General features: G+C 34.7%; 2 protein-coding genes across 2 annotated transcripts in view; both read left to right on the forward strand.

Moving 5' to 3' along the window:
- Positions 1 to 16,541, forward strand: part of LOC124362276 (spatacsin-like) — a 107,689-nt gene extending 91,148 nt beyond the window's left edge. The window contains exons 26-29 of the mRNA XM_046816633.1: positions 11,559 to 11,779; positions 12,468 to 12,616; positions 13,686 to 13,806; positions 16,373 to 16,541. Coding sequence (XP_046672589.1) covers positions 11,559 to 11,779; positions 12,468 to 12,616; positions 13,686 to 13,806; positions 16,373 to 16,540 — 659 coding nt within the window. The 3' untranslated portion in view covers position 16,541. The remainder of the gene's footprint in view (positions 1 to 11,558; positions 11,780 to 12,467; positions 12,617 to 13,685; positions 13,807 to 16,372) is intronic.
- Positions 16,541 to 24,989, forward strand: part of LOC124362277 (spatacsin) — a 37,787-nt gene continuing 29,338 nt past the window's right edge. The window contains exons 1-4 of the mRNA XM_046816634.1: positions 16,541 to 16,765; positions 19,338 to 19,476; positions 20,584 to 20,738; positions 20,871 to 21,024. Coding sequence (XP_046672590.1) covers positions 19,362 to 19,476; positions 20,584 to 20,738; positions 20,871 to 21,024 — 424 coding nt within the window. The 5' untranslated portion in view covers positions 16,541 to 16,765; positions 19,338 to 19,361. The remainder of the gene's footprint in view (positions 16,766 to 19,337; positions 19,477 to 20,583; positions 20,739 to 20,870; positions 21,025 to 24,989) is intronic.

A 24,989-nucleotide genomic window follows, 5' to 3' on the forward strand; every position in this document is an offset into this window, starting at 1 on the left:
TTGGGACAATTTAACTGTACAGTTGATTGTTTTCCCGACGCCGAAGTGGCCACGGTGAACATCAAAATTACTTAAAACAGTGTAATCCAGTGTCAAGTATAGTTTAACAGTTAGGAAAAGTGTTTTCCAAGTTGGATCTTTCAAAATTTTGGAGTAAAAAGTGCAACATGAAGACGATGGGAATTGGATGAAGAAATCTGCACGTGAAGACGCCAAGCCGAGAAAGGACGCCGAGAGAAAGGACGCCATCTTGCCATCTTCATCACGTCACCAGCATAGGAGACGGAAGCGGAGCAACCAACCAACATCGTGGGTGACGCTGACAACAACCAACATCATCTGTCCACAGCCTTAGCAACCATGGCAGTCACAATGGCGGCGATATTTGGTGAGCCTTTGTTCACATTCAGAAACTAAATAAATATAATAAAGAAACATTGGCTATACTTTTAAACTAATTCTTACCAAAATATTCTACGTTAAATAATTATATAATAAAATAAGACATAGATATAAGAGAGAATAAATGGTGCTGTGGTGTAATAGTGAATGCAGCATTGAATGATAGCACAATTTCTTATTAATTTTTGTGATCAATTATTAAGTAACAAGTAAATTAAATTAAATTGCTCTAACATGGAGTAACAATGTGCACTTCAATGTCAGGTCGTCACTTCCAGGGCACCTATTTCTCATTTTAAAAATTTAAGAAAAGAAATAATTATTAAATAATATTTAGTAGGGAATTGCCAATGTTTCCAGATAAAAAAATGAACTATTAATCTTTGTAATGTAGAAGCACTCTTTAAAAACAAGTGTCATAGTTTTGATAAAATTAATATTTTGAGTATAAATAATTGTTGTTATTGAGAAATATTGATGTTTTAAAATTAATTTGAATTTGAAGTTAGACGCTATTCCAGTGCGTTATTCAAAATCTATACGTCCACATTAGTATACTTGTACTGTGTAAATCGATTATTGTTAATTGGTTAGGCATTGCTAATCTACTAATTAGTTTTATATGATGTATATGGATTATTATCACTAACATCAATTGATGATGATTGATTGATAGGATTGGGTATAGATAGGCTATCAATCATTGATTGGTTTATCAGAAAATTTATTTTTATAGAAACTTTTGGGATTTTGAAGAAAAAAATAGTATTATTAGTCATAAATTCAGTCGTATATTTTAAATCGAACTTCGTAAAATTTTGTAGAGTTTCCTTAAATTAAATGTTAGATTATTAAGATCATTATAACAAATCAACAATGAGTTCTACAGTAACGTTTGAAGGAAAAACCATTGAATTTCAAGAGGCTTTTGATGCAATTTCAACCAAAGTCAGGTCTCTTCAAGACTGCATAGACGAAACCATCGCGGGAAATTCTGTGCTGAACAGAACAGGAATGTCACCATCCGCTATGGATATGACAATCGGAAGCAGCAAGCAGGCCATCATTTGAGCTAGTGTCTAGCATTACTCCCTACGATGGAGAGAGGCCGATCTACTCAGGCCATTCTTCGACAGCATTCAAGGCATAGGAGAACTAAGCAATTGGAACGAAACACAAACATTACAAGTATTGAAATTAAAGTTTAATTGGTAGTGCACTACAGTTTTCAAAATCAGATGAAAAAAATGCAAAAACGCCACAACACTTAAAGAAATTAAGTCTGCTCTAACAGAAAGGTTTGGAGATAGCCTACCAGATCACTATTATTTTGAACAGTTAGCTAACATCAGACAAAATAAAGGAGAGACTATCGAACAGTTTTTCTGACAGAGTAAAGAGGGTCAGTGACAAAACACTGAGAACCACCAATAACGAAGAAGTAAATAGAGTATTAAGAGAAGAAGCTGACCGAAGAACAATGGAAGCCTTTGTCAGAGGACTCTACGGAGAAATTGGCAGACAAACAAGGATTAAGTTTCCAAAGAATTTTAGAGAAGCAGTGACTACCGCAATAGCAATAAATAACTTAGAAAAAAGGCCAAAATCCATTTGAAGAAAAACCAAGGAAAGTTTTTGGAAACAATTTAACAAGTAAATGCTACAATTGTGGAAAGATAGGACACGTAGCAAAAGACTGTATAGATGTAGAAGCTCTACAGACAGGCAGATGAAGGAATGTGGATAATTGCCGTAGAAAAGGGCAACAGAGAATCAGAATGTAAATCAAAGGCAAACTCCACACGTCCTCACTGCAGCTTCTGCAAGAAGCAAGGTCATACGGCTTGATAATTGCTGGGCCAGAACAAAGAACACGGGTAACGAAAGAGGTCAACCTTCAGGAAGCGGTTTTATAGTTCAAGAAACGCTCTACCGTTAAACTACAGCGGGGAACCCAGAAGCGCCGCTGGCAACCCCGTGAGGAAGTAAATCTGAACCTACACAAGATAAGGTTTGGACAGGCGAAGAAAAAACCTAAAATTGCATACATCACTGAGCAGGAAAACAACTATGAACTACTAGCTCATGGAACCATTGGGAGTGTCAATGGGCCAGTAATAATTGATACTGGGGCACAAATCTCGATGATAGAGAAAACGGTCACCCAAGGACCTATCTCACCGACTGATGTTCGTGTACATGGCATCACAGGAGCGATAATGCACACCTACGGTCAAGTAAAACAGACTATAAAGCTAGGAGACACAGAAATGATGTGTACGTTCATCATAGTAGCAGACTTGCCTGACGATTATATTGCAGTTATAGGGTATGATGTGCTTAGGTGGAAAAGAGCTGTCATTGATTTAGAACGATATGTCTTAAGTATTGAAGGTTGTGACGCAGTCAACCTATACGAACGAGACAAAGAAACTACAAATGATTGTGTGAGTGGACTTGGTATAGCCACCAAGCGAACTCAAACCTTCCAAGTAGAAAACCCGATCGCTCAATCAACGCGCAAGTGAAGCCTAACGAAAACGAAAACTTGCCTGAAAATCTTCCAGCATACTGCAGAACTAACCTCAACATACCTGCCCGTTCAGAAATGTTAGTACAACTAAAATTGGGGAAAAATGTGAAACAACGAAAGCAAGAAATTGAGAACAAAGTTGTAATTACAGAACCAGCACTCGTAAAAATTCATGGAATTTATGTAGCCAGAAGTCTAACTAAAGTAAGAAATGGAACTTGTTGGACGAAAGTAGTTAATACAAGCCCAGAAGATTTAGTAATGTACAAGAACACTCTGATCTGTAAATTAGAAGAACCTCATTTAAAACCAAAGAATTCGACAGAACCAAAAAGGGTCAACACAGTATCTAAAAAAAAAGCGACGAATTCAGAAGAAAAGTAGAAGAAAAGATAGAGCATTTGAGACCAGAAGAAAAAAGCAAAGATTAGAAACGTACTTCATCGATTTGGAAATTTGTTTAGCCTTGGAGGAATTGAAAATTTAGGATGTACAGCAGCAAAAAGTAAGCCACCAAAATTAACACAGGAAACCACCCTCCCATTAACAAAAGGCCATACAGAGTGCCTCATGCACAGAAACAAGTGATACAAGAGCTGATAGAGGAACAACTGGATAAGGGAATCATAATACCGAGTGTATCACCATGGTCAGCACCAGTGGTCATAGTTTCCAAAGAAACCTGGTCCAGATGGTGTTGTAACTCACAGAATGTGCATCGACTACAGAGATCTGAACTCATGCACAGTACCAGAAGTTTATCCTTTACCAGATATCCACGAAACACTTGACATGCTTGGTGGAAGTAAAATTCTTTACTGCACTAGATATGAATTCGGGATTCTTCCAAATTAAATGCATCCTGACAGCCAAGAGAAAACAGCTTTCAGTACTCCAACAGGACATTATGAATATACCAGAATGCCCATGGGTCTTATAAACTCCCCTGCAGTTTTTTCCAGAGGTTGATTGATACCACTTTATCAGGACTGAAAGGAAAAGTCTTGTTTTACCATACATGGATGACATCTTAGTCTACAGCCCGACAATAGAACAGCATGCACAAGATTTGAGTGACGTGCTAGAGAGGGTTTAAGGAGGTTAAACTTAAGTGTGCAGCTAAAGAAATGCCAAATTGCAAAACCCGAAATTAATTTCTTAGGACATATAATCACGAATCAAGGAGTAAAAGCCTTGTCCGAAAAAGATTGAAGCTGTAAAGGAGTTCCCCTCAGCCAAAGAATGAGAAAGAAATCAGAGGGATTCATTGGATTATGCAGTTACTACAGAAGGCATGTTCCAAACTTTGCGGACATAGCCAAACCATTAACTAAATTGATCAAAAAGAATGAAAAATTTAATTGGACAAACCAGATTGTGAGTCAGCTTTCAAAAAACTAAAAGAAAAACTAACCACTGAACCCTTGTTGATCTACCCAGACTTTTCAAAATCTTTCATTCTTAGCACAGATGCCAGCAACGTAGCGATTGGTGCAGTACTAGGACAGGAAATAAACGGTGTAGAACATCCTATAGCATATGCATCAAGACAGTTGAATTCCGCAGAGAACAGAACTACAGTGTAACCGAAAGAGAGTTATTAGCTGTAGTTTGGGCAGTCAAGTACTTCAGATGTTACCTTTATGGAAGATCTTTTTCTCTTTACACGGATCACAGTGCAATCAAATGGTTTACTATCATTAAAAGATCCTTCAAGTAGATTAACAAGATGGGCTTTGAAATTAGCTGAGTATGACTACAAAGTTTACCACAAACCCGGTGTGAAAAAAACAAAAATGCAGATTGTCTAAGTAGAGTAGTATACAAAAATGAGTGTGAAAAGTTACCTTTATTAGATATAGACGCGATTAAAGCAGCTCAAAAGAAAGATAAAGAATGTCAAAAACTGAAAATGCATGAACATTTCAAAACAAGTCCCCAAGGAGTAGTGTACTTCAAGAAAGAAGATGAAAAATTAATTGTAATACCAAGAGAATTGAGAGAGAAAGTAATTACGACTACATCATGATTTACCAACGAGTGGACATGGAGGAATAAAGAAGACCATATTAAGAATTCAAGATAAATTTCTAACTGGCCAAAAATGAGAGCAGATGTAACAGCATTCGTACGATCATGTGACTCATGCAACAGACGAACAGACTATGGAAAATCAAAAGCACCATTAGGGAAGTTTCAAGAAGTGAGTGAATTTGGTTATAGATTAGCATGTGACATAGTAGGTCCATTACCGTTAACTAGATCAAATAACAAGTACATATTAACTGTTATCGACCATTTCACAAGATTCGGAATATTTATAGCATTACCAGATCCAAACAGCTGAAACCATAGCACGAGCATTTGTTCAGAAAGTTATAACGTCAATCGGAGTACCAAAAGAATTAATTACAGACCAAGGGAAAAATTTCACATCAGAACTGATTCAGAATGTTTGCAAACTACTGAAAATAAAAAAATTACAGACGACTGCTTACCACCCTATGAGTAACAGGACGGACAGAGAGAGTACACCGAACCATCCCTAAAATGCTGAGCCACTTTGTCAACAAAAACCAGTCAGACTGGGACGAACTGTTACCCATGATCAACATGGCATACAACAGCCAAGAACACGAGTGTACAGGGTACACCCCTTTTGAAATGGTGTACGGAAAGAAGATGGAAACACCCTTAGAAGCAGATCTCACTATAACAGAGGACACAGATGTCTACTCAGATTACGTAGAAGATCTACGAACCAGATTAAAAAGAGATTCAAGAAATATCGAAACACTGCCAGGAAAAGGCAAGGAAAGCTCAAAAGAAGCATTACGACAAGAAGTCGAAAGAAAGTGAGTATTATGTCGGACAGTTAGTGTACCTGCATGTACCACACATAAAAAAGGGCAGAGTTAAAAAACTCTCACAGTTATGGAAAGGTCCATACAAAATAGTAGAAATCGTATCTGAGTTAAATGTAGTTTTAAGAATAAGAGGGAAAAACGTCCAAAGTGCACGTGAATAGAATCAAGCCAGTAGTTGAATCGAAAAACAAAGAAGAAGAAAGTGAAGACAACGTAGAAGAAATTCCAGGAAAGTGAAGATGAAGAAGCACTAGAAGTTCCTAGCAAGGAAGCAAGAAGAGGAGTAAGCCTCGAAGAAGAAGCAAGTGATGCAGAAGAGGAGGTTGAAGATCCAACAGTACCAAGCCAAGCAGCAGAGCAAGCTGGACCCGAGTGGATTACAACCTGCCCAAGAAAGAAGCAATGAAAGACCAGTCAGGGAAAAGAGGAAGCCGTCCAGACTGGAAGACTATGAAGTTGAGTTGTAAATAGAAGCATACAAGTTGTACTATAATAATGTAGAAGTAAAGTGTTATATCATGAGAAAAGTAAGAAAAAAGCCGAAGTTGTTGTATATTCTCGAAATTTCATCTTGTAGGATAACAACTCAGTAGCGAATGAAGTGAAAATGATCAGTTTTGACAGAAGTGAAAAATGTGAAACGAATGTTGCTGAATGGGTATGAATGTTGTGTGAGAGAAAAAAAAAGGAGTACTCTGAAAGATCAAAAATTGTCTGAGAATATCCACACAAGCACATGAGATTAATGAGAGTACTAACACAGAAGGCCAGAAGAAAAAAAGTTGTAAGAAGTGGAAGGAATAAATCGAGTTACTTTAAGAAGATTAATTGTGTTATATTATAATAAGGAGAAGTTAGTTAAACAACATTGAATATGCATAACATAAATGATAGGTTACATTATAGATGTCAAGTATAAACCTTTGTTACAGGACTAATGATTATTACGTTGGTCAAAGCAGCTGAAATGAGCCAAGGAGTTGTGTTTTAGGAAGCTAGAAGACTCCGTGATATCCGGAGACGGAATGGAGAATCGTTTTAGACTTTGATCTAGTGGAGATCCTTGATGAACTGATACCATTAAAAGAAAGATGTGTTAGAATTAGAACAGTTTAAAAATATCAGTGTGAACGTCTGGGATGAAGACTTCGAGTTTGAATATATAAGAGTGAAGGAAGGAATCGAGCAGTATGAGAGTGATATAACTGACTTTATTAAAACTTTTGCCACCTGTAGGACATTCTAGAAATAAGCGTGGACTTATAAATGCAGGAGGTTATGCATTAAAGTGGTTATTTGGTGTACCGACTAGTGAAGATTTAGAACATGTAAATACCAAAGTAGACGAACTAAAGTTAGTAAGTGGTACAGTTGTTAGTTCGAGTCATACACAAATAACTTTGATGAAAGATATTAATTCTAGAATTGTAAGTAACACTAAGGCTATTCATGAAATAATGATTAAGTTATCTACAGCCAACGACAGGTTTAATAACATCATTAACAAACTTCAATGAACAGAATATAATGATGCATCAGTCCTTAGCAAAACATATGGCAATTACAACAATGTTAAGACATTTAGGTCAAACTGTTGATGAAGCTAAGCTAAGAGTAGTAGAGTTTAGGCAAGCATTAGAACTTATATATTCTGGTAAGATAAGCAGTAAATTACTAAATCCACATGATTTCACAAAGGTTTTGAATAAAATTGAAAAGAGTATACCATCTCATTTGAAACTAATTGTTCCTGTAAATGATGAAGATATATTTTTGTATTATGATCTTTGTACAGCACAAGCATTAGCTAACCCAGCTAGCATAAGATTGATTGTTACAGTACCATTAAGCTCAATTGATAGACAATTTGAAACCTATAAAATAGAAGTGATACCACTTTATCAACCTAGGTTAAGACATTGGTTAGTTTGGAAAATTGAATACGATTACTTGTTGATAATCTAAAGATAGGCAGTACTATGTACCTCTCACCTCAGATGAATATGTTCAATGTAGGCACAGTTATGTTAAAAATTTTGTCCAAATTCAATAAGTGTACTACACCATACAGTCGATGGTTGCATCTATTCACTGTTTATGGGATTAAGTTCTGTAACTCAAAAGTGTAACAGAGTTCTAACTGAGAATGTAAATTCACCGTTTTGGTGTACAAAATGGTAATGATTGGATTTATAGTGTTGCAGAACCCTACAAAGTAATATTAAATTGTTTTAGAAATAATTGAAGATGATACATCTGTAATTAAAAACAGACATTGTAAAGGATTATTTAGAAGTTTGTTGTTAACAACCTCAGGTATCATTAAACAAATATCAAGGTGTGATATATTTTTGGAAAAAGTGGTAAAATATTTTCGAGAATCAGAGGGAATATAGTTTATAAAAGAAATATTACGCACCTTCATATACCGAAAATAAACATATTTTGCAGGCCGAATGAAACCGCTCTTATATTATTAAACAATAACTTAACACTTTTGAAACGCTAAAAGCTATAAAAAAGAATCTAATTGATGATCATATAGAAATAGGACTAAATTCATTATTGCAAGGATCTAATATAAAACCGACCTGTCGTCATTGATGTAAATAAAAATTATAATTTCATTGTCATATATGTAGTTGTAAGTTTAAATTGTGTACTGCTCGTAGTTTTTTATATGTCATAGGAGAATAAGACGCCTTTGCACGACCAGTCGGCGGCAAAGACAAACTCAGAGCACAAGCGGCCCAGACCAGAGCCAACTGACGGTTGAGGGTGGAGGAAAGGAACTCCATTAGCAGAGATCATCCACGAAGCCTCCTTTGTTCGGATGACCCCCCCCCTCATGATTAAGTAGTGAACATTTTAAAAATCTTTAAAGTGACAAATCAAAAGACTCTGACGCGGGCTTGTGACTCTGAAAAGAAATATTGTATATATTAGTAATAATCCTAAATCTTAATAATATCATGATTATGTAAACTTAGATTAGAAATATGTATTAATAATTTGGGGAACACTTCAAAGAAAAAAAAAACATTTTAAAGTTACAAATAAGTCATTAATATACGAATGTAGATTCAAGATGTGCCATCACTTTAATCCTATGACACATCTTTTCCAGAGGAGAGGGTGATGTAACGACCCGAACCCAATATTAACAATAATTCAAGAAATTAATGCTTTATTTGGTTTTTATAAAAATTTCATTCATTTTAGTAAAATTTAACTAAAGACATAATAATTGTAAAGTGTACAGCACTGTTGAGGAGGTCAGCAGTAAGACTGCTGACAATGCAGAGTCAGCACCTGTGTGTGCTGGGAAGCTAGTCTAGTTCAGGCCTCAGACTCGTAGACATGTAACTCTCTGTTTGCCCTATTTTAAAACTTTTCTAAATTCTTTCAATAATGTAATTCAATACTTTATATCATTCAGAAGTGCTCTCCCCTTTTTAACCAATGTAAATTGTGTGATTTCTATAAATTAATCTTTAATAAACAGTGTTTTTTAAAATTCAAACGTTGTTGCACAAACTTTATTTCTTTTTCCGGAATCATCCGGTGGTGGCAGCGGATACCAATTAATCCCCAAATCGGTCGCGTTACACAACAACCGACACTAACAGTTACAGACCTAACTCACTCATCTCAACCTTCTCCAAAATTATTGAAAAGATTGTCCTAGAAGATCTGCTACATCACCTTGAAAACCACAACCTTCTAAAAGGTCAACAAAATGGATTCTTAAAAGGGAAATCAACAACCACAGCCTTAATACAACTTTTTGAAAAATTCATTGAACTGTTATAGGAGGGATGTACATTAACCAGTCTTTTCTTGGATTTCAGCAAAGATTTTGACTGAAAAGTTACTCACAGACAGTTACTCCAAAAGTTAACACTTAACTGGTTTTGGGAGCTACCTGAGTAACAGAAAGCAACTGGTAGAAATCAAACACACCATATCTAACACTTTACAAAGGGCCCAATCTGAGCTCATAAATGTGCAAAGTGGTGTACCACAATAATCAGTCTTGGGTCCCGTGCTCTTCCTGCCTGATGACCTGTCTGGTTATAAGAACCTTGTCACACAGTAATGTATGCAGATGATACAATCCTTACACTCGCACATAAATCACCAGATCACCTCAATAGAAACACTAGTATAACACTTAACACCAAACAATAATGCTCTTCCGATGATTTAGTTTTTAAACAAGAAAAAACAGTATAGATAAACTTTACCACCAAGCATAAAAATGTAGAGCTTGCACTTTCTAGGCTAGAAGTAAAAAACCATACAAAACATCTTGGCATTATAATTGGTTGAAACTTAAACTAGAAACCTCACATTGATCGACTTTCCCTCAGGAGGGTTCTCAAACACCAGAAGAGAGCCATCAGACGTCTGGTTGGACTAAAACCTCAACAAAGCTGCAGAGAAACAGTTTATAATTCTGATATCTCTTTATATTAACAATATGATTCATCAAGCAATCAACTCGGAACAGATCAAACACAACAATACACACCATAACAATACAAGAAATACCTCAAATTTCATCTTACCAATGCTCTATCTAAGCCTAATCAAAAGGAAACCCACCTATAAAGGAGCTCTGTACTTCAACAAAGTACTAGACAACTTGAAGCATCAACAACAGCATTTGACACACTGCTATAGGCACATTTACAGAAGAGTGCGGAGATAGAGTACAAATAGTTCATACTCAGAGTCACTTGGCATCGAGGGAGAGGATTGTCAATTACACAGAAAAACCACATTTAGCATTTAAAGCGGATCAAGGGGGATCTAGAAATTACCATTATCTTGTAGGCGACTTAGCTTGCATAATTTTAACGGTGAAATGTGCTTGACCCAAAAATGAGTGACACTGATCATATGATCATAGATCAATGATCTATACATTCATGATTCACATTCAAAAATGCCTGGCCGGGGAGAAGCAACGCCATTCGAGCTCACATGATCTATACCATCTAGAAGGTAATGTCTAAATGCATTGGCCAATCAAAGAGCAATAATTTGGTCCAACATAATCCAGAGTTATACATACAAGAGTGTATTATACAAATAGTGAGGTTTAGTCTATTTCTAGTGAAATGGTAATGCATGTCAGCCATAATGCAAATACATCAGATTAAATCCAAGATGGAGGATACTCAAAAACTTTTGTGAAAGTGCACTCTTAATCATTGTTAATAGATAAAACAACAAATACTTACAAATCCATACTTCAACTTGGACCATTAAACTTGTTAGTCACCTACAGTTTATAATAATTAATATGAAACTTACTAGAAAACAATATACCACTTTTCTTATAACATCATAATAAATTACATGTAAGCAAGTTCTCATTTGAAAAAGAATAACTATACTAAATCAGAATCTACTATTGTGTTCTTGTGTTTGGCCGAGTGCATTGCTGATACTTCTCTATAACTTGACTGGCAGAGGTTCTGTCTCCAGCAAGATTTGCCACTGATGTCAGAGTTGCTCAGTCCTATCATAAATCAATATCTGTGTGACAGTGACAGTTACACCTGTGGAAGGCCAGAATCTACCATTGCTCTTGCGTTCGGCTGAGTGTATTGCTGACACTTCTTTACAACTTGACTGGCAGAGGTTGTGCCTCCAGTAAGACTTGTCAGAGGTGTTCAGTGCTATCATAAATCAATATCTGTGTGACATCACTGCAAAAATTATTCAAATCTTTGGTGTTTTTACAGTCACACCTGTGGAAGGCCAGAATCTACCATTGCTCTTGCGTTTGGCCGAGTGCATTGCTGACACTTCTCTACAACTTGACTGGCAGAGGTTGTGCCTCCAGCAAGACTTGTCACAGCTGTCAGAGGTGCTCAGTGCCCTAATCAATCAGCATCTGTTCGACACGGCTGCAAAATTTGCTCAAATTGCCGGTCTATCCTCTGATCAAATACTTGTTACTCAGGTATTTCTCTTATATTGTTAAAAGTTGGGTTAGGTTATACTGAATTTGCTTATAAGTGCTCATTTGTTTATATTTAAAGTGACTGTAATAAGTTTTTTTATTAAATTTAAGTGTAAGGAAAAAATAATGTGTTTTTTGTATAATATGGTTAGAATTTATTAAATCACTGTCGATTGATTAATAAGATTACTAAAAACTGTATTAAAATCCCACAAAGTGCTTTTATATAGCAATGTTAATAAATTGTCATGATGTATTCAGCACTGTCACTATAATACCTACAAGATGGCCCAAACAGATTGGACAGGATTAATACATATCCAGTTGTTCATAGCACTAACAATGATTAACTGTTGCCTGATAAGCTTTAAAAATTAAGTGGTTCAAGTAAAAAATTGGAATTTTTCTATTCATTTTATGTACATAAAATTTCCGTAATAATCCCTACATTGAATCATAAATTTAACTTGTTTACCAATGTAGCTTGTAGCAATGTAGCAATGTTTACCAATCATAAATTTAACTTGTTTAATTAATAAGTAGCTTATAATTTACATTGTCATGCGATCCTTTCTAACACTAATATTTGGTATGAGTTAGTTGATAATGTATTGTTTTATATGAAAATGTAATACATCTTTGAAATGAGTGGAGAAAGGTACCTTTTGAGAACAATATTTTGTTTCAGTGGTCAGTGCTGGCTCAAGCTGATGACATCAAAGAACGAGACTTCTGGCAGCGATGTGACACAGCCTTCCAACAAGCAAACATTGATCCAGAAATAGCTATACACTTTTACCGCTCTCAAGCACTAACTTCTAGCAGTTCACATGAGAAGTAACAATACTGATTCTTTATTTTATTGTTTTTAGGGCAAATGAATATTTTACATGGAGGTACTCCCTGGAATAAAACAATAAATAAATGGTAGCACATAAACTTCACATAAATACTCTTCTTTAGGTTAGGTAGGTTAAGTCTTAAAACCACCACCAATGCAATATTTTAAAAGAAAATGTAACTTTGTAACTTAATGTTCCTTAAGAAAAGTAATTGGAGTGTGAAAACAATGAACTCAACTACACATTATACTTTCTAAAATTGTTCAGAACACCAGAACACTCGAAGTGTGATAGACAATAACCAAATGCAGCTCAGTGTTGCAATGCTGAGGAATGGAATACAAAGAACGGGAAGCACGTGCAGAACACCAGTTACACTTAAGCAACTGTGATACCAGCACGTTTAATCACAGCCCCAGTTATTATAGACTCATTTACATGAGCTTGTTTTGAACTTAGTTAAGTAAAAACCCTAAGTTTGGAAAGTCAAGTCAAACACGGAGGTAAACAAGTTTGAATTTAACATGGTACTTCAAACTCAGAGAACCTAGTTTGTTTTAAGTTAGAGGTATGTTTTAAAATTTGAACTTAAGCAATGTAGTTAATAATGTGCTAGTTAAAGAGACCATCATATTATGACCAACAGTAGTGTGGTATGGCCCAGTGTTTTATGTCACTTCAACAAAGTGTACTATTATGATTATCCTGCAACATAATTTACTCACAGCTTAGTGATGGAATTGACTGCATACAAAATTTTAGAAACCAAGAGTGTTTATTATTCACTACATTACATAGACCTGGCCTCACCAAGTTACGCAAAACTTATGGTGGGGTCAAATTTTCAACATATTATACATTTGAAGTTTTTATATCATTAGAAAACAAGAAAAAATTACTTAATTACATAAATATACAAGATATTAATAGTTTGTGGCCTAAACAATTTTAATTATTCATGTTCTCATATGAATTACAAATACAGTTTAAAACAATAAATAAATATAATCACCTATATTAAGATTGAAAATGTTTACTTGATTAATATTTCATCTTTGTGTTAGATATGTTCTTCTGAAGTTTGGCTTGAGCTGGATGTACAAAACCTCTGCAACAAAGGAAGCAGTAATATCACTTCAACTGGAACTGTACACAACATGTCTCCAGGATCAGTTTAAACCTGAAGTAAGTTTGTTTTGTATTGAGGGTGATGAGGATCAGATAAATACAATTGTTGTGCGTAGTAAATTTTTGAATCAATTTGAATACAAGTCAAAGTTAAAATTCTCTTTATCCATTAAAAGTACAATGTCCATAACATTGTCAAGATAATATTATATTATTTGAATATATTGTACTATGTACCTCATTTATATAGTTATTTCCATTTAAAATATTCATTCGTGGAGTCAATCACTCTGTCAACCGAATACCGTTATAAGTTCTTTTTTAATTTACTTGTGGGATTTTCCCTTTCTTATTTCTGTTGGAAGAATTTGGAAAAAAATTACATCTGCATATGATGTTTTTTTTTATGTATAGAAGGGTGTTTTGTATTGTCTGTGGTGATTGGGTATGATTTCCACCTTTTTCTTGTATTTTATGGATGTGTTAAAAAATTTAATTTTAAATTATTGCTTAAATTCTCATCTTTTTAAATCATAATTGTATACAAAATGTATTGACTATAAATTGTTAATAATATGCAATGATCTGAAATGTTCCCTGGCAGAATCTTCAGAATGGATGTTCTCAATAAGTCTTATTGCAATTTTGTTGTTGTTTGTTTTAATTTTTATATATTATTTTTTAGATTTTTCTCTTTTTGATAATCTATAAGGACTTATTCTAAACAATATATGGGAATGATTATAGGAGTGGTAAATCATTTTGATTGTAGATTCACAATAACATAAACTGGACATTATTCTTAAAGCCTACATGCCGTAGTTAATTTTAAATAAGATTTTATTTACATGTTCATTCTACTTCAGATTAATTACCCAATGACCAAGAAATGTTGTACTGCACACAATTGAATAGGTTAGGAATTTATACAGGTACACAGTCCGTTAAATTTTGTCATCAAGCAGTTAAAACAAATATAATAAATTTATTTCAATATTCAATTGTAGGATTTGAGGATTTTAATATAAAAAAACTGTGCCATTCTATAAAAATATAGTTTTATAGAATTTCATTTTGATATATTGATTCAGCAAAGATTCTGATATATGAATCATCAACATACAGACATAAACTACTTTGCTGGGTGCTTATCAAGCATTGAGAAGTATTACTCAAGTAGTTTACATAAAGCATCAGTCCCAATCCCTGTGGCACTCAAAATTTTAATGGTTTTAATTCTGATGGCCGGTTTAATGTTCTGTTTGTTTTTGTAATATGATTTATTTGAACATATTGATATCTTTTTTCTAAATATGGCATAAACCAATTCAATAAAACTTCAGATATATTAAATGAATTCAATTTTCAAAGAAGTGTTGTACTGTATGATCAATGTTGTCAATTGCCTTACTGAGGTCATAAATATGCTACATGGGAGTCTCTAGCGACTATTGAATCAATTATGAATTCTATGAAATTGATACGTGCTGATTTCACCAATTTTCAATTGCAGAAACTGTGCTGAATGTTATATTTAAAACTACTTTCCTCTAAAAAAAAGCATTAATTGTGTGGTGTACATATCTGAATCCAATATAAATAGTCAGCTATCTAAAATATATTTGTTAAGATAGGAATGTTGATTGTCAATCTGGCCGTTGGCGGTTACATGTATGTGACGTCATATGAGACCATACCTTTTGAAATAAATCCTATTGGCTACTGAGGTCACGCCACTTCTCCCCGCCAACGTTCCTTACCGTTCCAGCAGCGAGTGTTCTCTCAGTCCAGTTTTACCCACGGTCCGTGAAACCCGCGTCCTCCCGACCAAGATGTAGTCCAATAGTTTTCCTTAATTGGTGTAATTTTATTACCCAGTTTTATTACCACCGGCCACGAACATCACAAATTGTTTGTAAACTGTCATATTGTAATTTTAGAGATAGTTAGTAACAACGATAAGGATGATAGTTTGCAGGATATTTTTTCATTGTTTTTCTTTTGTATAGGAATAATTTTAGAATTTTTAAACTTATCTGGATATATATTACTGGCAAAAGATATATTTATTAAGTAATTTAGTACTTAGTGAATCTCATTTTCCTCTTCTTTTAATACAGTAATAGGTATTTCATCATACCCACTATAATACTTTTTTTAAATTACCTGTAATATCCTCTCTTTTATATTAGAATCTCTTAATTTAAATATTAGTTTTATAAATGAACAATTAGGGCCCAGTAAAATACTGTTGTCTTGTACATTATTGTATGATAACGCTTTTAGTGCTGGCCCACGGATATTTCTGTAGAGTGCTGAGAGCCGATGAGCCCGAGTTATTCTGTTACCCACAGGTAACATACCGAGGGGGCATTGTACAGTCTCATTTTATACACAAGAAATCTAAACTTAAATTATCTATCATGATTTGGTATGTTACAGCTGGTGAGAGCTATTTGCTAAATATGAAAGACAACTTTTTTAGGATTTAAGAGTTTCAAAATTCCTAACTCCTAAACTGCAATACCAACAGCTAGACGCTGTCAACCACCAACATTGGATTGTGGAGACATTCAGACTGCCAAAGTATTAGCGTTTTACAGACTCTTACTTTTACCCACAGGTAACAACCGAGGGGGTGTCAGCAACTCCTCTACGCTGTCTGTCCCACGAGTTGCAGGTGACACCGATACCATCACCTCCTAAACTGACCAGTGGGCAATACCACCAGCTAGACGCTGTCAACCACCAACATTGGATTGTGGAGACATTCGGACTGCCAAAGTATTAGCGTTTTACAGACTCTTACTTTTACCCACAGGTAACAACCGAGGGGGTGTCAGCAACTCCTCTACGCTGTCTGTCCCACGAGTTGCAGGTGACACCGATACCATCACCTCCTAAACTGACCAGTGGGCAATACCACCAGCTAGACGCTGTCATCCACCAACATCTGATTGTCGGAGACATACGGACTGCCTTTCTGCTGCAAGCTCTCTTCCACCACACCAATCAGGTTTGATATCTCCCTCTTTGTTTATGACCCATGGATGAACTGTGTTAATATATGAATCATAAATATCTTTATAATAATTTTCTACCATTAAACAATACATTTAAATTATAAATAAGAAAATATTGCTGTGAATACTGCGAAAATTAAAATTAAACATCACCTCACAAGCAACACAAAGAATTTACGTGAAACTTTCTATCTTTATATAATTCATTGACCTGTGTATACTAAAGCACAAGGACTAGTAATCGAGTTTTGGTATATATCTGTTAGAAGAACTATATATATACTAAATCATATTTTTGATAACCTTACACAATATGTGTCGAAATATCCGTACAATTTTATGCTTCTTCTTTTTCTTTAAGGATTTACTTATTGCCATACAAATTAGCCCCAAGGTACATCCCTTTTGCACACCCCAGAAATTTACTGTGACGCCAACCAGTTTACAGTTCCAGAAATTTTATAGACCACCCTAAACAACTGACCAGGTCCTCCTGGAGAAATTCACCATCCTTTTTCAGATTGCCAAAGATGGCATAATGCTCCCTTACTTTTGCAGTCAAAGCGAGGTATTGAGCAATTTCTTTTAACTCATTACATAATTTATAGAGTGGATTCTCCCCCAAAAATATCATTTCTGTAAAGATGCTTCCTTATGCAACCAAATTCTGTAATCAGACCCACAACTTGAGAAGAAAGCAATCTAGTAAAGGAGAGATCAGACGCCATCCTGAGGGAAGGTGACTATAATATCAGCCTACTCATCCTTAGACCCAGATGCTGTTTTCAACTTCTACATGTTCAATGTGAGCCCACTTTGAGAAAGCTCTAAATAATTCTCACGTAGGATTCCACAGACAGTTGAGGCTCTTTCATGTTGGCTGCTGGGCCCAGGTTGACCCAAGGCAGTTTCGTTTCCAAAGATCTCATAACCATGAACCTAACAAACTGTCACTTTATTGATTCTGCCAAGGTAAGTAATGACCTGATAGTAGTCCTTGATAAGTTTAGAGTTGAACACACAAGAGTCCAACGTCTTCACGCTGCTGGGTTATCTGTGAAAAAGCAGATATTCTTGCTCTTGTACCACACACAAAAAAAAAGATTTTCATGAGCACATTCCATAATGGCTGTAACATCTGGCTGAAAAATTAGGGTATAAGGGCCATTGGAACCACCAGCTCCCTGCATGGTCTTACCACTACAATTCTAGCACCTGTACCACTTTCTGTTTAAGAGCCTTAAAACCCGTCCACTTAGTTACTCAATAAACAAATCATTGTCTCAAGGGATCTTCCCTTCAAAGTTGAAGATTTCAAAAGTATTTCCCTTCATAAAAAAGTAACACTCATGAGCTACAAAATTTCAGACCAATATCTCGTATGTGAATATTTTCCAAAGTTTTTGAAAAAGTGAACTTATTGGGCTCCTAAATCACCTCTGAAAAACACAACCTTCTAACTGATATACAGCATATCAGTGGCTAGTTTCTGGCTTGAAAATATACCACTACTGCCTAGCCTGATTTAGTTGAGAATATAATAAATAATACTCATGTAAAAAAAAATACATTACCAGTGCACTTCTGTATCTGAGTAAAGCATTTGACTGGTGTGGTAGTTCACTGGGTATTAAGGAGACAACACTGCTGTGATTCCAGAGCTACCTGAGTTGATGAGAGCAGGTAGTGAATTACAGAAGACAATCAATAGAGTGACCAGAGCCGAACATTTTTAATCACTGACCATGCCTTGAGGTGTGCTCCAAGGCTCTATTCTGGATCCTGTCCTATTCATATTGTTTACCAATGACCCACCGGTTTGCCTTGAAAAGGATCAAATCCATCAGTACTCCTGAAGACTCCAAATAATCTATCATGCATTATTTGAAAGCAGAATTAGGTATGGGATAATACTCTGGAGAGCATCATCAAGTAACAAATTCCAGCAAGTCATGGTCCCACAGAAACAAGTAGTAAGAATGATGGCTGACATGGCACTTTGGTACAGTTATAAAGAAGCCTACAAAAATCTAAATATCCTTACCGTTACAGCTCTTTATATACTTGAAGTCATCATGTGTGCTTTCACTGTCAACTTGACTAGAAACAGTCACCATGGTCGAACAACCAGGTCCAGATGTAACTCCAATCTACTAACTCACAGACTTCTCATTATTCGGGAGCAAGACGCTCTCACAATCAAACTTAAACACATGAATGATTGTAATCTCATGGAAAAATTTATCTACACAATCAATGAGTTCCTGTACTTCACAAATGACGATCAGTGCTTGTAATTTATTTTATTAATGATGGCTCTGTTGAACTCAATGTTCATTAATAAAAGTTTCTGTATTCTGTATTGATAAATGTTGTATATATTTTGGAGTGAGGGGTACTATTTCCTTAAATAAGCATTCCTGCTACTAGATAGTTCTGAAACATAGATGTAGAGTACTTTGTTTTCGTAAGTGATAATGTGCTAAAAAACTTCACATAAAATATGAAGAGGCTTTCCTATTTTTGCAATCAGCATGTTAAATAGTTATGGTTTCTCTGATGTAGGATTGCGAGTTGCTGCTGGCCTGCATGCATCTGGTAGAGAGTGTTGCCTCCGTATCTCAGCTGCCCCCAAGGATCCAGGAATACTTGGCTGATGACACACTGCGCAGACCCAAGATGGCATTCCCTACTCCATTGGCCAGTAAGAAGTTCAGATATTGTGAAATATTTAGTCAATCAAATGCACATAATTAGTTATGTTGACTGGACATTGAAATTGTAGGCCACTTGAAACTATTAAGATCAAACTAAGTGTATTTTCTTGCAATATATTATATGCAATCCATCCCACAAACAAAATCAATTCTTCCAAACTTGAAACCTTCTCAAAAATATTATTTTTGACAATGTTATAAAAATTTTTAATAATTACTAGGCATAACCTTTTTAAATGGCACACCAAACATTTCAGTGATTATTTCAATGAAGGATATTCCAATCTCCTGATCCATTTTAGAATAATTATAGTGCAAGTTGGAAGAGTAGTGTTTTTTGGGGCCCTGAAATCAGAGTGTAAACAGTTCAGTAAACACCAATTATGTTAACATTCCATGATATTTAATTGGACGGCGTAAATGATTTCAATAGCACAGTCTAATTTTGGCAGAGTAAATGAATCTTAAAATCAAAGTCCATAGCTTTTATAATGAGTACTTATGACTCATGATATGCTCTTTTGGAAATAAATTTCCTTTGTAAAAATAAAAAAATATTATAGAAAAAGTATTTCAAACATTTGGTTTGTATAATGTAAATAGTTGTAATAGAGCAGAAAATAATACAACCTGGGGAAGTTGGTGTAATTTTTAATGAAATCTCAAAGGGTTAAAGTGCAAAATTATTGTGAATTCTGAGTATTGCTCAGTTAATTTTAATATCTACAATACTACTTCGTAAACAATAATTTTAGCCTACTTATCAACATGTTTTAACAAATAAGAAATTTTAAAAGTGTCAATTTGTCTGTGGCAAAAAAACTCACAAATTTAATTTGAGATTGTTCTTGTTTTTTTACACTAACATCTGATTACACATTTCATGACGGATGGTATTTTGTGGCACATTTCACAACTTACAAATTACAGTGAACAAAATTGAAATAGCAGAGTTTTGCAAGTTAACACACCTGAATCTGCATTGACTACTGAATTCAAATGTGCTCTGGTCCTGTACAGCAGCTACAATAATGCCTGTAATACTTTCTGAGAAACCTTCATAAGAAAATAATTCTTGTATTTTCTTGTTTTAGGAATGAGGTCTCAAAGTAAATTATTGGAGAGTGACAACCAAAGCATTCTGAATGCACTTTATACACTCCAGGCTCACCAGACTTGCAGTACTGCTCTTTTTGGAAATATTATATGTGGCTTTAAACTCTCTGTGGCTCTTGGCTGTGATTATAAAGTAAGTTATAGTGTTTAAATAATATGTTCATTACTTATAATTATTATTTAAATTAACTTGATCTAGAGTGTCTATCAGTTTAATCATGATAATAATGTAAATATTATATTCAAATAGTATGTGTATGTACAGGATGTGATATTGGACCCTGAACCATTGAATAGACTACACCCGACTCATGACTTTGATGTGGCCACCAACCTGCTCAACCTGGCCAGTCTCTCTCACTACGACTGTACACAGTATGTGTGCTCCCAGATTGTTCATCTCCTCAACACAGGTCCAGGTACTGTACAGGTCTACTTTTAGTGAAACACTAATGAAAGTTTTAAGCATAGCATTATAATGCTCTTATCAATTGAAACAGTACTCATTGACTGTGTGAGTATTGGAGAGTTCTTAGGTTTGGTCATACATTATCACCAATATTTTTACAATATTTTATTCACCTTAAGACGAACTCCTCAATATGATATACTAAATGATTTCTCTTCTTGTGTAAAATTTTTAGGTATTTTTATTGATAAAAATTTAACATGGAATCCTCATATTGAATATATTTCCAAGAGATTATCCCGTGTAATTTTTTTACTAAGACGAATAATGAAATATGTGCCTGAAAGCTATGTAAAATGTGCTTACTATGCATTTTTTCAATCTATAATAAGGTACGGTTTAGTAATATGGGGTAATAGCACTAAAATCAATGAAATTCTTATCTTACAAAAAAAGGCAGTTAGGGTAATAGCACAAGCACAACCACTGGACCATTGCAAACCACTTTTCATAAAACTAGAATTGCAAACTGTTATTAACCTATATATATTTGACTCAGTATTATACATTATGAAATATGTTCAATCTCAAACTTTTAGCAGAGATCTACATAGCCATAATACCAGAAATAAAAATAATATTGTAACGCAACATTGTAGGCTAAGCAAAACCCAACAAAGTCATATTTTAATTTCCCAAAAGATTTACAACAAATTAATAGGTCTAGTTAATAAGTATTCTGTAAATATTTTTAAAACTAAGCTATATAACTGGTTAATACAGAACCCATTTTATGAACTTTCAGAGTTTTTTAGTATTAATGATATATATTTCTAGATTGTCCAATTGCATATTCCAATTTGTTAATCTAGTGGTTTAAAGCTTCCATCTGTATACTGGAATTATGTTTTATTTAACATCAAATCTAAAATATATGTACAGTATTTTTATATATTAGAGTAATATCTCTTTTGACTATGCCACTTAGGTGTATTTATGACTTTGTCAATGCATTTTGTAAAATGACAAACACCAATATTGGTATATTACGAGGCGTGTTCAGAAAGTAAGTATGGTTTAAAAAAAAAGAAAACCGATTTCTTTTCAACACAATTGTATTTCTGCATAAAAGCTCAAACCTTAAACTTTATCATAGTTTCCAACGATGTACATACATTGTCGTAGCGGGTGATCAATTTGTCTATACCCTCTTCGTAGAAGTTCCCACCAACGAATATAGCCACGACTCCTCAGCAGTTTTCATTTCATCATCGGTTTCAAAGCGTTGGCCGCCTAAATCAGGCTGTATGTACAGGAACAAGTGGTAGTCAGACGGTGCCAAGTCCGGGTTGTAGGGCGGGTGATCGAACTGCTCCCAACAAAATTGTCCAACCAATGTTTGAGTGTCACCAGCGGTCTGGGGCTGAGCATTGACATGGAGCTACACAATTCTGTTACTGAGCATTCTTCTCCATTTGTTTTGAATTGCCCGCCTTAGTTTTCTTAAGGTTTCGCAATACCTTGCCGCATTTACTGTTGTTTGGATTCCGGTATGACATGACGGACCCAAGTTTCATCACCTGTCACAATTTTGTTTAAAAAATCCTCACCATCATCACTGTACCTTGTGAGTACAGTCAAAGCACTTTGGAGTCTCTTGGTTTTGTGCACATCAGTGAGCATTTTTGGAACCCTTCGGGAACACAGTTTGCGATAATCTAAGCGGTCCGTAACATTTTTGTACAAAAGAGTGTGTAAAATTTGTTGGAAATCGTCAGATAGCATTGCCATAATAAAACGTCTGTTCTCTTGGGTTTTTAGTCAACTGCTCTTATCAGATCATCGGTGACAAGAGAAGGCCGACAGCTCCGATTCTCATCATGCACATTTGTTTGATCGTCATTGAACATTCTAACGCACTTTCTCACAATTCCTTCTTCACTCATCACGTCTTCCCTGTAAACATCTCAAAGTTGGCAATAAATTTCAGGCGGTTTCACGTTCCTTGTGTTAAAAAATCTTATTACAGAACTAATCTCTTAATGGACAGGATCACTAACTGTCTTAAACATTCAGACAAAACTGAAAACACAACGTAGAACAACTAAAATGGCGTGAGTCGATAGCCAGTGAACAAGGACGACTAGTGCGCATGTGCGGAACACCGATTGCAGCGCTACGGCGGCAGTAGAAACGGTACTTACTTTCTGAACACGCCTTGTAAATAGTAAAGGACAACTGAAAGTAGAATTTTTCAATTCGCCCCTTAGACCAGACTAAATGCATTTTGATCAAAATAGGCTTCTCAGACCTACATATTTATATATTTCAAATTCAAATGTTTGTTTTACAGTTTTTACAAATATTGTCAATGTCAAAATTCAAAGTTCAATTTATAAGCCAAATAAACAGAATGTAATAGGCTAATTTAATAAACAAATACATAAAATTAATAAAACACCAATTAAGTATAAAATAGAACATTTTTAACTAGAATAATTAATAGTTTAAACAAACAAATCAAATTAATCCAATACTTGCTGAGTTTGAACAACATAATGAAGAAAAAGGTAAAGGCAAGGTGCTGTGTATACTTAATGTGATAATAGTTATAAAAGAACTGTGTGAATAACTCAAATTAATAATAGAATACATAAATAACAATATAAATATAATAATAATTGGCCATTTAACAGCCAATAGAACTTAAAATGGAATAAATAAATGTATTATTAAAATAATATAACAGAACTATTACCAATAACAACATCAGTTTTCAAATATAATTCAATTGTATTTACAACATTAAAATTGATGACATGATGTCTTAATACCTAGACAGGAAAGACAATTGAGGATGCAGTCAGTTAAAATGTAAATTTTTTAATGTAGAAAAAATGTTATACAGAATAAAATTGAGTGTGGAGAAGACAATTATATAGTTTTACCTCAAAAACGTTGGCAGCATACAGTTAATTTATTTATTTTCTGGTTTTAAAGTAAAGATAATACTGTGTATTTTATTTTTATTTATTAGAAAACCATTAGCAACAAACTACTTTATCATATCTTCGACTGTGTTTGTTGCTTCCAGTTTGAACTCTACGTGATTACTATTTATATTGATAAAAGTTGTATCCTCTGCATAAAGTAATGTGGTTGCTGAAGAAGAGTGTGGCAGATAATTTATATTGTTCATATTTATATTGTTCATATCTATAGAAAAAGTTATAAAGATAGTTTTCACTGCCAGCAAATGTTAATATAGCACATTTTACTGACGTTCAATAACGAGCAATCGGTGAGAATCCCTGTCAGCTGAACAAAACAACTGATTTGATTTAACAGAAATAATAGTGGCCCAAGCATTGAAGTCTGGGAAACCCCCACATAGTTAGAAATAGCCTCCTTAGACTACAGGCCTTTCAGACAAACTCTCTATCTTGGGCTTTTCAAATAGGAGCGGCAGAACTCAAGAGAGATGTTGCGAAAACCGTAGTGGCTAAATTTATAAAGTAGGTTATCATGATTGACACAGTGAAAAGCACTACTCATATCATGGAATAGAGCCTGGACAGAGCATCTGTCATCAAATGCCGATAAGCACTTCCCTCACTAGTCCATCCATAGCATCAACAGTGGTCTTGCCCCTTCAGAATAAATTGAGTCATATTCAGAAAACCATTATCTTCTGGAACCTTACTAACTCTTACTGAAGGAGGCGAATTTAACTTTGGTACCGCAAATAACTTAGACCAGAAGTAGGTTTTTTTTACTGATGTAGACTTCTCTGACCTATGTATGTGTATATTTTCTTGATCAGCACAAGAGACAAATTCAACTATGGTACTGAAAATACCTTTGACCAGAAGTAGATTGCAAGGGCTGGATTTGGTACTTTTTGATTGAAGCAATCTTCTCACACCAACTTATATTTTTTTCTTATTGAAAAGTCAACTATGGCACTGGAAATAC

Source organism: Homalodisca vitripennis, chromosome 5 (genome assembly GCF_021130785.1).
Source record: "Homalodisca vitripennis isolate AUS2020 chromosome 5, UT_GWSS_2.1, whole genome shotgun sequence".
NCBI classification, from domain to species: Eukaryota; Metazoa; Arthropoda; class Insecta; order Hemiptera; family Cicadellidae; genus Homalodisca; species Homalodisca vitripennis.